Raw genomic sequence first — 16219 nt, forward strand, 5'->3', positions numbered from 1 at the left:
TTTAAAATCTTTCCTTTCCCAGAGATCTGACAAGTATACTATTCTGTATTCACTTAACTTATTTATGTTCAAGTATATTCAAGTCATTCACCCATTCTGAATTTATCTTGGTGTAGGGTGTGAGGTGTTGATCTAAACCTAATCTCTCCCATATTGTTTTCCAAATTTCCCAGCAGTTTTTGTCAAATAGTGGATTCATGTCCCAAAAGTTGGGCTCTTTGGGTTTATCATACACTGTCTTGCTGACGTCACTTACCCCAAGTCTATTCCACTAATCCTCCCTTCTGTCTCTTAGCCAGTACCACATTGTTTTGATGACTGCTGCTTTATAGTATAGTTTAATATCTGGTACTGCTAGGCCCCCTTCCTTCACATTTTTTTTTCATTATTTCCCTTGACATTCTTGATCTTTTGTTATTCCAAATGAAATTTGTTATAGTTTTTTCTAATTCAGTAAAGAAGTTTTTTGGTAGTTTGATAGGTATGGCGCTAAATAGGTAAATTAATTTGGGTAGAATGTTCATTTTTATTATGTTAGCTCGTCCTACCCATGAGCAATCAATGGCTTTCCAATTGTTTAGATTCAGTTTCATTTGTTTGGAAAGTGTTTTGTAGTTGTTTTCGTATAATTGCTGTGTTTGTTTTGGTAGATAGATTCCCAAGTATTTTATATTGTCTAGGGTGATTTTAAATGGTGTTTCTCTTTCTACCTCTTGCTGCTCTAATGTGTTGGAAATGTATAGAAATGCTGATGATTTCTGTGCATTTATTTTGTATCCTGCAACTTTGCTAAAGTTGATTATTTCTACTAGCTTCTTAGTTGATTCTCTAGGATTTTTTAAGTAGACCATCATATCATCTGCAAAGAGTGATAGCTTAGTCTCCTCATTGCCTATTTTGATACCTTCAATTCCTTTTTCTTCTCTAATTGCTACTGCTAGTGTTTCTAGTACTATGTTAAATAATAGAGGAGATAATGGGCATCTTTGTTTCACTCCTGATCTTATTGGAAAGGCTTCTAATTTATCCCCATTGCATATGATGCTTGTTGATGGTTTTAGGGATATACTGTTTATTATTTTTAGGAAAGGTCCTTCTATTCCTATACTTTCCAGTGTTTTCAATAGGAATGGATGCTGTATTTTGTCAAAGGCTTTTTCAGCATCTGTTGAGATAATCATGTGGTTTTTGTTTGTTAGACTGTTGATATGGTCAATTATGTGAATGGTTTTCCTAATGTTGAACCATCCTTGCATTCCTGGTATAAATCCCACCTGATCATGGTGGATGATCTTCTTAATTACTTGCTGGAGTCTCTTTGCTAGTATTCTATTTAAGATTTTTGCATCTATGTTCATTAGGGAGATTGGTCTGTAGTTTTCTTTCTCTGTTTTTGATCTCCCTGGCTTTGGAATCAGTACCATATTTGTGTCATAAAAGGAATTTGGTAGGACTCCTTCTTTGTTTATCATATCAAATAATTTGTATAGTATTGGGATTAGTTGCTCTTTGAATGTCTGATAGAATTCACTTGTGAATCCATCAGGCCCTGGCGATTTTTTCCTAGGGAGTTCTTTGATGGCTTGTTCAATTTCTTTTTCTGATATGGGATTATTTAGGTATTCTACTTCTTCTGCTGTTAATCTAGGCAATTTACATTTTTTTATATATTCGTCCATATCTTCTAAATTGTTATATTTATTGCCATATAATTGGGCGAAATAGTTTTTAATGATTGCCTTAATTTCCCCTTCATTAGAGGTAAGGTCTCCCTTTTCATCTTTGATACTGTCAATTTGGTTTTCTTCTTTCCTTTTTTTTATTAGATTGACCAGTACTTTGTCTATTTTATCTGTTTTTTCAAAATACCAGCTTCTAGTCTTATTTATTAATTCAATAGTTCTTTTACTTTTGATTTTATTAATTTCTCCCTTGATTTTTAGTATTTCTAATTTAGTTTTCATCTGGGAATTTTTAATTTGCTCCCTTTCTAATTTTTTGAGTTGCATGCCCAATTCATTAATCTCTGCCCTCCCTAGTTTGTTAATATATGCACTCTAGGATATAAATTTCCCCTGAGTACTGTCTTGGCTGCATCCCACAGAGTTTGGTAGGATGTCTCATCATTGTCATTCTCTTCAATGAAATTGTTGATTGTTTCTATGATTTCTTCTTTGACTAATTGGTTTTGGAGAATCATATTATTTAATTTCCAATTAGTTTTTGATTTGCCTGTCCAGGATGCCCTTACTAATTATTATTTTTATTGCATTATGATCTGAGAAGTTTACAGTTATTATTTCTGCTCTTTTGCATTTGTTTGCAATATTTCTATGCCCTATTACATAGTCAATCTTTGTGAATGTACCATATGCAGCTGAAAAGAAGGTGTATTCTTTTTTGTCCCTATTTATTTTTCTCCACATATCAATTAAATCTAATTTTTCTAGGACTCCATTCACCTCTTTTACCTCTTTCTTATTTATTTTTCGGTTTGATTTATCTAGATCTGAAAGAGGAATATTTAGATCTCCCCCTATTATGGTTTTGCTATCTATTTCCTTCTTGAGCTCTGCCAGTTTCTCCTTTATGAATTTGGATGCTATACCACTTGGTGCATACATATTGAGCAGTGTTATTTCCTCATTGTTTATACTGCCTTTAATCAGGATGTAATGACCTTCCCTGTCTTTTTTAATCATATCTATTTTTACTTTGGCTTTGTCAGAAATCATAATAGCCACTCCTGCCTTCTTTTTCTCATTTGACGCCCAAAAGATTTTGCTCAAGCCCTTAACCTTAAGCTTGTGTATGTCCACCTGACTCATATGTGTTTCTTGTAGACAACACATGGTAAGATTTTGGTTTCTGATCCACTCTGCTATTTGCTTCTGTTTTATGAGAGAGTTCATCCCATTCACATTCAGAGTTACAATTATCAGTTGTGCATTCACTGACATTTTCGTATCCTCCCCTATTCCTACCCCTTCTTCTTAAACTATTTCCTTTTAAACCAGTGGTTTGCTATTAAGCCAGTATCCCTTATCCCCTCCCTTGATTAACTTCCCTTTCTACCCCCTCCTTGTTATTCCCCTCTTTTTGTTTTTAAAAGTCTAATGAATTCCCTCCCCCTTCTTCTCCCCTCCCTTTTTTGACCTCTCCACTCCCCTGCTCCCCTTGGTTTATCCCTTCTGACTTTCTCAGTAGGGTTAGATGGAGTTTTATATCCCAATGGATAAAGCTACTCTTCCCTCTCTGGGTTGATTACACTGAGAGTAAGGTTTAAATATTACCTCTTAATATTCTCTTCCTCTTCTTTTTATAATAGTATTTGTCCCCTCTCCTTCCATGCCCTCTTTGTGTGTAATAGAATATCCTATTTTTCTTATTCTGTCAAGTTTCTCTTGGTGTCCCCTACTATTCACCCCCACTCTTTCCCACCACCCCCCATATCATGTTAGACCATTTAGTATTCCACCCTCTCCCTATGAATTATTCTTCTGATTACTATAATAATGAATACTATAATAGTGAATTGAGTTCACTACAGAGAATTATACATAGCATTTCTCCACTGAGGCCCTTAAAAAGGCAAATTTAAAAATTATGAGTTTTCTTTCTTTCCCCTCTGTTTCTTATTTACCTTTTCATGTTTCTCTCGATTTTTGTGGTTGGATATCAAACTTTCCATTTAGCCCTGGTCTTTTCTGTGCAAATACTTGGAAATCTTCAATTTTGTTGAATGCCCATACTTTTGATCCGTGGTTGCAGGCCCAGCTCTCTTGCCTTTCTGAATATCATATTCCAAGCCTTGTGGTCTTTTAGTGTGGAGGCTGCCAGATCCTGTGTGATCCTGATTGGTGCTCCTTGATATTTGAATTGTCTCTTTCTGGCTTCTTGTAAGATTTTTCTTTTACTTGGAAGCTCTTGAATTTGGCTATTATATTCCTGGACGTTGTCTTTTCTGGGTCTAGTGTAGAGGGTGATCTATGGATCCTTTCAATGTCTATATTGCCCTCTTGTTGTAGAACTTCAGGGCAATTTTGCTGAATAATTTCTTTTAGTATGGAGTCCAAATTTCTATTAATTTATCCTTTTTCAGGGAGACCAATGATTCTCAAATTGTCTCTTCTAGACCTGTTTTCTTGGTGTGTCACTTTCTCATTGAGATATTTCATGTTTCCTTCTATTTTTTCAGTCTTTTGACTTTGTTTTATTTGTTCTTGTTGTCTTGAGAGATCATTAGCTTCTAATTGCTCAATTCTAGCCTTTAGGGACTGGTTTTCCTTTTCAATCTGGTCATTTCTGGTGTTCAATTTGCTTATCAGTTCATTTGATTTCTGAGCCTCACTTTCCAATTGCAAAATTCTGCCTTTTAAACTGTTATTTTCTTGCCTGATTTCCTTTTGAACTATTTCCCATTTCTCTAACCAAATCTTTTCCAACTTTCTTGTCATCTCAGTTTTGAACTCTTCAAGAGCTTGTGACCAGTTTTCATTATTTTGGGAGGGTCCAGATGTGATTGCTTGTTTTTTCTCCTCTTCTGTTTGCTTGGTTGTCTGGATTTTCTCTGTGTAAAAGTTGTTGAGTGTTCTTCTTCTTGTTGTTAATCTTTCTCTTCTGAACTTCCTGATTCTGGGTAGCCATTGTTAGCCCAGCAGCTTCTTAGCTTTATCCTCATGCTCCGGGTCTGTCTGCGGTCTTTTGGGTCCTGAGATCTGAGGTCTGGTTCTTCTCAAGGTCAATCCCCCTGTGGACCCTCTTGCTTGATCCTCTGCCGGAGGCTCGTTTATAAGTCTCAGGGCGCTGCTTCCACAGTCGTATACCCGTCTTCACTGGTTCCCCACTCAAGGTTTCAGAGCCTTCACTCAGGCACGCACCTGTGTCCGTATCCACCCACGCCTCCGCCTTCGCCTGCACTCCGTGTCCGCGCTCAGAGTCCGTGTGCGTTCTTTAGCTTTTTGGGGTCCTAAGTCTTGCTGCTCTCAGGAACAGGCCCTCGAGCTGCCAATGACTCAATGGGTGCCCCAAACTTGCTCTATTTCTTTTTAGCTGGCTTTGGCGTTGTAGGTGGTGTGTGTGGAGGGGGTGGGGGGATGGTTGCTTAGCCCGCGATTTAGTGAGAGCTGTTTCACCCCTTTATAGCATGGAAATGCCCCAATTCCATGTACCTTCCACGCTGCACCCTGTTGTGGGGTCCCTCTGTTTATCTGGATTTGTTTTTATGTCCCCTTGAGGAGTCCTGTATGTTTAGGTCAGGAGAGGTTAACAGCTGCTTTTTACTCTGCTGCCATCTTAACCCAGAACTCTGTCTCCCTGACTTCCTTTAAATCCCAACTAAAATCCCACTTTCTAAAGAAAGCCTTCCTTGACTCTTTTTAACCCAGTGCTTTCCCTCTTTTAATTACTTCCTCTCTCTCCTATGTGCGGCTTACTTTGTGTGTACATTTGTTAGCATGTTGTCTTCCCCATTTGATGGTAAGCTCCTGGAGGGCTGAGTCATCTTCTGCCTCTTCTTATATCAACAGCATTTAGCAAAGTGCCAGGCACCTAACAGACATTTAATAAATAAGTATTAATTGACCTGAATTGAATGATGTGTTGAGTATGAAATCTTGGAATCATGAACCCCAAAATGCTTATAGGACAGGTTCTGTGGGTATCGCCCTACATAAGACTTCCCATCAATGACTGTCCAGTAGCCTACTTCTAGAGAACAGGGATATCAGTTCTTCACAAAACATTTAAAGTCTTTGGGAAGAAGTTATCCTGTTGGGTAGATATTGCCTTATGTATTTGTTGATTTATTGTTTACTTCTTTAGACTTTAAAATAATTCCATCTCCTTGAGATTTAAAAGTCCTATAATTCTTAGGGCAGCTAGGATTTTGGGGGAGTGGATAGAGAGCCAGGTCTGGAGATGGGAGGTCCTGGGTTCAGATCTGTCTTCTGTGTTACCCTGGGTAAGTCACTTAACCCCCATTGCCTAGCCTTTACCTAATCTTTTGCCTTGCAACTGATACTTAGTACTGATACTAAGACAGAAGCCAAGGATTTAAATGATAATAATAAATAACGGTCTTATAATTCTGGATAGTAGTTAAAATCCTTGCTCTTATTTTCTTTGAATGCTGAAATTGAAAAGAAGTTCCCAATCAAAGTAATTCTCTCTTACCAGATGTCCTGGAAGAGAATACATGAGCAGATCCCAGAGGTCTTTTTCTAGACCTATAGTTTTTTGGGTTTTTTGGTGGTTATTTTGGTTTGTTTGTTTTATGATTCTGTGTCAAGGAGTCGCTATAGGGCAGAGAACTGGGGCTATATTTACTTTTCCAATAAGTGTTATTTGTTGTTTCAGAACCGGTGCAATCCACATTGGCGATCGAATCCTAGCCATCAACAGTAGTAGCTTAAAGGGAAAACCTTTGAGTGAAGCCATCCATTTGTTACAGATGGCAGGAGAGACTGTCACCTTGAAAATTAAGAAGCAGACAGATGGTGAGTTTGACTAGAGCTATGGTACTGTTCTTCAGACAGCTAATGATTACCCCTGTGTTTCTTCCCCTCAAAAAGTTTGTCCAAGCGTGCATTTGTGTGTATACTTCTCGGGAAATGACTTTCCAGTCCTTTGTTCCCAGCCAAGGAGAATTGAGTAACTTTTTTTTCCCTTTAACCTTGCTCTGAAGCTTAAATTAATTTCCTGTCTTTAAAGTCCATTCAGCATCAAGCCCCAAGAAATTCCCCGTTCCCAGTCATTTAAGTGAGCTGAGTGATGTAGAGGATGAAACATCTACTCCACAGAAACCAGGCAAACACTCCGACATTTACTGCGCTACAGCACCCAGCGTGGACAGTGCTGTTGAATCATGGGATAGCTCTGGTATGGATACCAGCTATGGAAGTCAAGGTACATCCCAGGGTTTGGAATGGGGAGCAGAGAAGTTGTCATGTTTGCAGCTCACTTTCCTCCCGTCCTTGTCCCCTGCTCTTCCAAGAGCTTCTCCTTTGATTTTTGATTCGGTGTCTGCTCTGCTACAACCACAGATCAAGCCACATGGGGCTGAGGCTCTCGCTGAGCAAGCCTGGGGTTTATTCTTTCCAGACACTGGGAAGTTGCAAGCATTTATCAAACACTAATAGGCTTCCCGTAAATGTACTGCTGTCCGAGGGTTTGGATCCGTGTAGCTGGTCCTTCAAGCTTAGACTAATATGAAGCAGGGGCATGCATTCAAAGTGGCTTGCTTGTGACAGACCTAATTTTTTTTTCTTTTTAGCCTGCTTTCTTAAAGATGTATTGGTAAGTGCTGAAGGTGTGCATGAGAGATTAGCTGGTGATTTGTTACCCATTCATTCCTGCCTCCTCAGGATTCTAAGCTGGAACTCGAGGTAGCACCTCTAAATAATCATTATTGGATCATTTTGTAGTAACAGGGTTTGTTTGGTTTTGTTTTTTAAAGAAATAAATACAATTTTTTTCCTTTGTGGCCTTTGTAATTGTGCCAGGCAGTATATAAAACCAATCTACATGAAAACTCAATCTAGGTGCAGTGGGTGGGAAGGCAGGACATGAACACACACAAAAGGACTGAACAAAGCCCTAAAGGAAAGCATTGCTGAGGTAAAACATCAACTATTTCTCCAGGTTTTTTTTTTTTTTACAGAACATAGGAATATCAAAACATTTCTAACAGCGTCGAGAGTAGTAAAAGATATTTGTCAAGTGTGTGGAGGAATTCCATTCCAGACTGATGATCTTAGGGCCTGTCTTTCAGTTGTTTAAGTAATTAAATGTTTGCAGGAAGTCCTTTGGAATATTAGTGCCCCTCATTGGACTCCTGGTTCTGTGTATAAAGTGAAAGTGCTAGTCATTGCTTCATCCTGATTTAAGGGAAGGATCTACAACAGGAAGATTTTTAGACTTCCTAATTTAGCACCTTTTATTGGGCCGGACCATTGTCCCAGTCATGTTAGGAGAAGAACACATCCTTAGCATATATAAAACTGGCCCACACAACACACACACTCTCTCTCTCCTCTCCCTTCCTCCTTCTCTCTCTCTGTCTCTTCTCCCTCTTCCTCTCTCTCTTTCCTCTCCATCCCTCCTTTTCTCTCTCTTCTCTCTTCTCCCTCCCTCCTTCTCTCTCTCTTTGTCTCCTCTCCCTCTTCCTCTCTCTCTTTCCTCTCCCTCCCTCCTTCTCTTTCTCTCTCTCTCTCTCTCTCTCTCTCTCTCTCTCTCTCTCTCTCTCTCTCTCTCTCTCTCTGTCTCTCCCCTTCCCTTTTCTCTCTCTATCTTACCTATCCCATATATGTATAGACTATGTATGCTCTCTGTGGATATATCCACACATATGTTCATATGTATACACAGGCATACTCTGGAAATGGTCTAGCTTTCTTGTGTTTAGTTTCTTTTCATATCATTGAAGTAAATCCTCTCTGATAGTTCAGGGGAAACAATGCATGAAAAGGGGGAGCTTTTTTAAAATGTTCCGATCTGCTTAGTTCAAGGAAAAGACAATCTACAACTCCTGGAACAAGTCCAGTTTCCCACCTTGTTCTAGTGTTAACCCCAAAAGAGAAATATGTAAAGATTTTCCCTTAATTTTGCCCCGCTGCCGCCCAGTCCCCAGACCTAAAATCCAGAGCCCCTTGTACGCATGTTTCAAAATCCTTTTCTGCCTCTGTGCCTGAGTTTGCCATAGAAGGGAATATGTTTCCACTCATTTAGAGTTCAACTTTTCATGTTATTAGTGTTGCTTTGTAAATGAGTGAAGTCCAGGTTAGGGAGAGGTTGTGTAGTCAGTCATTCTGTCATGTATTTTCTTGTTTTGTTTTTCTGAATTTTGCTCCACTTATAATCATATGGGCAGTTAGGTGGTGCCTGTGACCAGGTCTAGAGCACTAGACCTGGAGTCAAGAAGACTCTTGTTCCTGAGTTCAAATTCAGGCTCAGACACTGCTTGGCCATGGGACCCTGGGCAAGTCACTTAATCCTGTTTGCTTCAGTTTTCCTCTAAATGAGCTAAAAAGGGAAATGGCAAACCACTCCAGGATATTTGCCAAGAAAATCCCCAAAGGAATCACAGAGAGTCAGACACAACTGAAAAACAACTAAACCAATAACAACAATTTAACCATATGCTATTTTTTAGCACTTTCCCTGGAGGATGGGCAAAGTGGAGAAAGAAGATAAAACTTAAACCAGCTAATTTTGTTGCTTGTTAAGAACTCTGCTGATGGTTTAGAGGGGAAAAAAATTAACTAGAGAAAAGCTCAAGTTTTACTGAGATTTATTTAATGAGATATCACTTATTGAGATTTATCCTAGTTCATTTACTTATGTTATTCTACCGTCCCATTAGTATTAGATAAGTGACCCATATGGTCAGATGATAACTTAGTAACCTAAAATTTGGTGCATGCCCCATGGACATTTTGGAAAAAAAGACTAAAGGTCAAATCTCTCATCTTGCTATGGCTCTTCATCCTGAAGAAATGAGACTGCAGAGGTAATCTTGACCCTGTAGGATTGGAATTCCTCAGGTCGGAAATCCATGAGTAGATTCCCTTTGAATTATTTCCTAGAATCATGGCCAGGCAGAACAATTTACTGTTGGGGCTTCTTTATGCAAACTCTAGGAATTTCCCTCCTTCGGTTTGGTCTCTAAGCAAGTTGTATTCAATTTATAGGGAGCCAATCATGAATTAGACTGGAATCAGAAGGAAATTCTCAGTTGCTAAATGTTTATTTTCTTCCCTATGCTAAGTGAGCTAATGCTGTCAAGTACAAGTTAGTATTTGCTAATACACCATCTACTGTAGAACATCTAAAAACTTCATTCCTTCAGGTCCAATCAAGTAAAGCCAATAAACATTTATTAAGAGCCTTCTGTGCCAAGGATCATGCTAAGTGTTAAGGATACGAAAAATGGGCAAAAAAGATAGTCCTTGATCTTAAGGAGCTCATAGTCTATCCTCCTGAGGTACTCATTATTAGAAGGATTGGGGCTGGAGGAGTCATATGGAGGGGAATTCTTAGGAAATGCAATTTACAACTTACTCAAAAGTAAGAGATCAATGGTAGGTTGGTGAATTAAGAGCTAGGCTTAGAGATGAGAGGTTCAAATCTGACCTCTGACATTTCCTAGCTGTGTGACCCTGGAAAGTCACTTAACCCATATTACCTAGCCTTTATCACTCTTTTGCCCTGGAACCAACATATGGTGTTGATTCTAAGACAGAAGGTAAGGGTTTAAAAAAAAAAAGAGTAACATCAGAGGGTAGCTAGATGGCTTAGTGGATTGAAAGCCAGACCTAGAGATGGAAGGACTGGGGTTCAAATTTAGCCTCAGACACTTCCTAGCTATGTGACCCTGGGGAAGCCACTTAATCTTACTTGCCTAGCCCTTACCACTCTTAGTAATGATGCTTAGTATTGACTCCAAGACAGAAAGCAGGAGTTAAAAAAAAAGGCGGGGTAGATGGCAGATTAGAACCAATTAAGTGGCACAATAGATACAGTATTAGATCTGGAATCAGGAAGAACTGAGTTAAAATCTATACTCATAGATATATCTTAGCTGTGTGACCCTCAGAAAGTCACTTTAATCTCATCTTGCCTCAGTTTCCTCATCTGAAAGATGGGGAATAGCACTAACCCTCCCATGGTTAATGTGAGGGTCAAATGAGATAATATTTGTAAAGCTCTTTGCAAACCTTAAAGCATGATATAAGTGCTAGCTATTATTATTAGAAGGTAAGGTAATATATAGAAAAAGTATAGCCACAGGTTTGGAAATTCATAAATCAGAGTTGAGAAGTCTAAGCAAGGGCATTTGGTTAAGGATCAAAGAAAAGAGAAATAGAGACCATAGAGCAATGGGATCATACTAAGTAAGACCCACCTTGGCAGCTGGAAGATTCAAATGAGAGCATCTTAAAACAGTTCACAAAACAAGCATGGTGGCATAGCTGTGTTAGGAGACTTCAACTACTAGAAAATCGGTTGAAGAAAATCTCTCTGCTAGAAACAAAGCCATTGCTGATAATTCCATCTTTCAAAAGACAGAGGAAACAATAGGGAGAAATACTATTCAGAACCTGATTCTGACTAAAAATGGGAGAAAGTGGACACACCATCTGAGACTCTGTGATAAAGAGGGAAATATCAACCCAGAATGTGACCTATAACGTAAATTTTTAGGAGAATATAATTCAAAGTTCAGAGACAGGATACATGGGATCCAATGTGCTGAAACTATAAAACTGCTTAAAAGGATTGTGAAGGCTTTTAATATTAAATCCCGATTATGTAGTAATTTATTCTAATGAAGAAGAAAAGGGAAATCAAGTAGTCTTTAAACTGAAAATGAAGGGTAGAGAAAATATAACCTGCATATACCAAAGACAGGTATGTCATGAGAAGACTATTTTTGAAGAGAAACACTAACTCCACAGAAACGATAACCACGAATTTGGCAGTAAAACCTCAGGACTTCAGATGTCTATACACTAAGGCACAAGTATGGATAGTAAATATGATGTAATAGAGATCTAAGGATTAAGAGATAGTTTATTTCAGAGATATTTAAGGCTTTCTAGGATGGGCTCTATAGATGGAGGTTCATTTTTTTTAACCATTACCTTCTGTCTTAGAAATGATCCTGAGCATCAGTTCCAAGGCAGAAGAGTGGTAAGGGCTAGGCAATGAGGATCAAATGATTTGTCCAAAGTCACACAGCTAGGAAGTATCTGAGGCCAGATTTGAATGAAGGACCTCCTGGCTTCAGGTTATGCTCCTTGTCTACTGAGCCACTTAGCTGCCCCTAAGAGATTCATTCTTAAATTCTTTTTGTATGTCATGGCTATCCTTTAGCAGTTTGGCCTATAGATCCTTTTCCAGAATTTTGATTCGTTGTCAACATTTATAACTAAAGGAAATGCTAGACTTCAGTGAAATGTCAGTGAAAATTAAGTGCAATTTTTCCCATCCAAGTTCAGGGCCCCCTGAAATCTGTTGATAGAATCAATGTCTGTGAACTCCAAATTAAGTCTGGACCAGTATATGTCTATAGGAGGGCATGCTTTATTAAAAAGAAATGGAATAGATTAAAGGGGTGGTGAGGTAGCATTAGATATTAGGAATATATACTTGGAAGGAAACCCACGAACTAAAAGGGAATTATGCAGGAAGGAGGAAGGGAATAAGCATTTATTAAGCACTATGCTAAGTGTATTATGAATACTATCTCTTATAATGATATTTTGATATTTGATCATATTAACTATGGCAAACACTTTGAGTTAGGATCAAAGGAGGGAGAAAAAGAATTCATATCATTGTGGGACTCTGCTATTTACTACCTAGATAGATAGAAAAATAATGTGAATTAGAGAAAGAAAGAACCTGGGGGCAGCTCAGTGACTCGGTAGATAGAATGCCTAGCCTGGAATTAGGAAGACCGGGGTTCAAATCCAGCTTTCAGATACTCCCTAGCTCTGGGGTCATGAGAAGTCACTTAACCCCATTTGCTTAGCCTTTGCCCTTCTATCTTAGAGCTGTTATTAAGACAGAAAGTAAGAGTTTTCTTTTTTAAGTAAAGAAATAACCTGGCTGGAGATATAGCATAATAATAATGGGAGACTTAAATTATGCAGGTATTTGCTGGAGCTTTCTTCTACCTAAAAAGAGAGAAACTGATGTCTTCTTGACTTGCTTCATTATGTCCTTCAAAATATATTGGGGGCAATGGGAAGACTTGCTGTTCTGGACATGATTTCTCATCAGAAACTGATTGCTAAGAGGAAATTTTTAGAGGAAATCACTTCCATATTAGAGTTTTTTGTTAGAGAAGAAGCTAGTTTAGTCTCACATGGAACTTGAACTTTGGAAAAGCAGATGTCAAAGATTTCAAGAATGAAGAGGATACCATAGTCTCAAATTCTATAAGTCAACCAAAAGGGCTGGGAAGTCCTCAAGAATGACCCTTTGATGGGGAAAATTAATTCCAGTGAGAAAGGAAAAGATGTCTAAAAGGACTGATAAGGCTACATAAGGAATTTTATGACTGACATATCTTTTTAAAGAAAAGTAGAGAAGATGGAAGCAAGGGCAGGTACCGAAGGATGTACATGAATAGCATGGTCTTGTAAAAATAGTCAGGAACTGATTCAGAACTGAAGTTAGCAACAAATACTGAAGATGACAAAAAAAAAAGACTCTGGGCAAGTCACTTAGTCACAATTGCCTAATCCTTCCTATTCTCCTGTCTTATAATTGATACTAAGACAGGAGGCAGGGACTTAAAAAAACCCATATGGACAGCAACAGGAAGATCAAAGAAGGAGTATATCTGCTGCTTGGAATGGTTGAGTCCATGTTGATTAATGATGGCAAGAAAGCAGAACTAATGACTCAACTAACCATTTTGTCTCCTATTCCCCACAAAGAAAAATTATCTCTGGAATAATTTGTATGGAACTAAAATTAGGAGCAAGGATTAGAACACAGGATAAGTAATGAGACAGCAAGAGAACAACTAACTACCCATCCTCCATGAGTTTGAATCACTAGGCAGAAACAAATTACATCCCTGGGTATCAAAAGAATTACTGTCCGTGATCTCAGAAAAATATTAGAGAGCAGGAGGCGTTTTCACAAAATTGAAGAGAAGAAAATGTCCCAGTTTTCTAAAGAAGGGAAATCTGAAAACTATAGCTTTGTGAACTTAACTTTGATTCCTGACAAAAATCTTGAACATTCTGTTAAAATGACAGGCTGTGATCATTGAAAAAAAAGACTCATAATAGGCATTCGTCAAGTGATGATTACTACAGTAATAAAAAGGAATGAAACAGAAATTCTAGTCCTCAATTCTAGAAAGGCATTTGAAAAGGTGTCTCATGCTATCTTTGTAGACAAGATGAGAAGAAATATAGATAACAGTACAGTTAAATGGATTCAGACCTTGTCTAATGGCTGGTCACAAAAAATAATGATTAATTGATTAATGTTGACCTTAAGAGAAGTGTCTAGTGGATGGATTTCCACAGGGATATATCCTCAGCCCTATTGTCTACATTTTAATCAGTGACTCAGATGAAAGCAAAACTGATGCCACAGTTATCAAATTTTTAGGTGATGCATATCTGGGAGGAGTAGCTAGCACAAAATATGGCAGCTTCAAGATCCAAAGCACTAGAATTCTGGATTGAATCTAATAAGTTGAAATTGAGTAAGGATAAATGTAAAGTCCTAGTTCTTAAAAAATCAACTATACAAATTCAGGATGGCAGGGGCATGCCTACATAGCAGTTAATGAGAAAAATGGCTGAGATTTTAGTTTAATGGAAGCTTAATGAGCCATAAGTGTTACACGGTAGCCAAAAAAAGCTAATATAGAGTTGGGTTATGTTACTAGCAGCATAATGCCCAAAATAGTGGAAGTGGAAGTCCTGCCCTTGTTATATCTGAGAAATTGTTTTCAGGTCTAGAAGCCATATCTCAGGAAGGATGGTGACAAACTAGAGTAGATCCAGAGGACTGCAAGTAGTGTGGTGAAAGGAATCCATACTATACTGTATTGGGTGAAGAAATTGTTATTTAGTCTGGGGGAAAAAAGACTTGGTTAATTGCACATCCCTCAATAATCTGCTAATCTATTGTATGGAAGAGGGTTTAAAGTCTTACCCTGCTTGGACCCAGTAAGCAGAGCTAGGTAGCTAGCGTGGGTTTTCTCTACTCATGGAAAATATTCTTTAGATTAAGAACTATAAAATGCAAAAAGCTAGAAGGAAAATAAAACCTAAGATAAGACCTTAGATCATAAAATGGCAGGAGAACTGTCTAGTTTTCCTCAATTCTAGTCACTTGTCTCCAGTGAATCATTTTCCAAGTCAATAAAAGAGCTTTCACATTTGTTGAACTCTACTCTGTGATGTTTGAAAACTGGTTGAAAATAGAAAATGGACAACAAGACTACAGGTAGGCAAATACCTTGGTTTTCAAAGAAGAGGAAATAGACTAGTGAACTCAATGTCAATTTCTGACAAAATTCTAGAGTGGATTATGGGAGATAAAGTTGGCAAATATTTAGAAAGGGAAGCAAAGATGATGGACCAACACCTTACTGCCTCAGTTTCCCTTTTGACAGTCATTAGACCGGTAGAATAGGAGAACACTGTAGTCTAAATATGTTTTAACTTCTATAAAGCATTTAACAAATTCATAATCCTTTTGGAACTAAAAAAAATACTAGATGGATGAATGTACAACTTTGTGGACTCAGAACTTGTTGAATAGCTGACCTCAAAGAATGGTGACAAATGGACTGGTGTTAACCTGGATGGAAGTGACTTTTTTGGAGTGCTTCACAAATTTTGGCCCTTTTCTGTTCAATGGTATTATCAATGAAGAAGAAAGTAAGAGGGAAGAACTCTGAACTTGTACAGATTAAAATGAGTAGAATTAAGGGAAATAATTCATTTAATAATAATAACATAATAAAGAAAAACAATTTTGAAAGACTTACAAATTCTAAGTAATGGGGGGGTGGGGAGGGGGACACAATCCCAGAGGATCAAAGAAGTCTTTTTTTTTTTAAACCCTTGTACTTCCGTGTATTGTCTCATAGGTGGAAGATTGGTAAGGGTGGGCAATGGGGGTCAAGTGACTTGCCCAGGGTCACACAGCTGGGAAGTGGCTGAGGCTGGGTTTGAACCTAGGACCTCCTGTCTCTAGGCCTGACTCTCACTCCACTGAGCTACCCAGCTGCCCCCGAAGTCTTTCTTTTGCCAGAAATGATTGACTTAAAATGCAGAATGAGATAATCAATTTTAGACATTGCCACTTTGGAATTTGTGTTGCACTTTTGTTGAGAGTTTTATTTTTCAATTATTGTTTAATGGGGAGAGAAAACTTAAAAAAATAAACACAGCCCTTTAATTTTATAAATTGAGGAAACTGAGGTTCAGAAAAGCCCAAGGTCACCTAATTAGTAAGTGGTAGTCTAAGTTTTACATATTTCTTCCACCCCATAGCTACTTCTATAAACAAACCAGTCTTAACAGAAGAGGCAGAGATGAAAGGGAGACCCATGGAGCAAAGATAAGGGCATCAAGTAGGAGGCAGTTAGTTTGTTAACAAGCCTTTACATGTTTATGATGTGCTAGGCACTGGTCCTAAGCCCTAGGAATACAAAGAAAGACAAAAAATAGTCCTT

At 38.2% G+C, this 16219-nt stretch overlaps 1 protein-coding gene across 1 annotated transcript in view; it reads left to right on the forward strand.

Moving 5' to 3' along the window:
* Positions 1-16219, forward strand: part of GRIP1 (glutamate receptor interacting protein 1) — a 491773-nt gene that overhangs the window by 434256 nt on the left and 41298 nt on the right. The window contains exons 13-14 of the mRNA XM_044679204.1: positions 6358-6497; positions 6712-6906. Of these exons, the coding sequence (XP_044535139.1) occupies positions 6358-6497; positions 6712-6906 (335 nt within the window). The remainder of the gene's footprint in view (positions 1-6357; positions 6498-6711; positions 6907-16219) is intronic.

This window comes from Gracilinanus agilis, chromosome 5 (genome assembly GCF_016433145.1).
Source record: "Gracilinanus agilis isolate LMUSP501 chromosome 5, AgileGrace, whole genome shotgun sequence".
In the NCBI taxonomy this organism is placed as follows: domain Eukaryota; kingdom Metazoa; phylum Chordata; class Mammalia; order Didelphimorphia; family Didelphidae; genus Gracilinanus; species Gracilinanus agilis.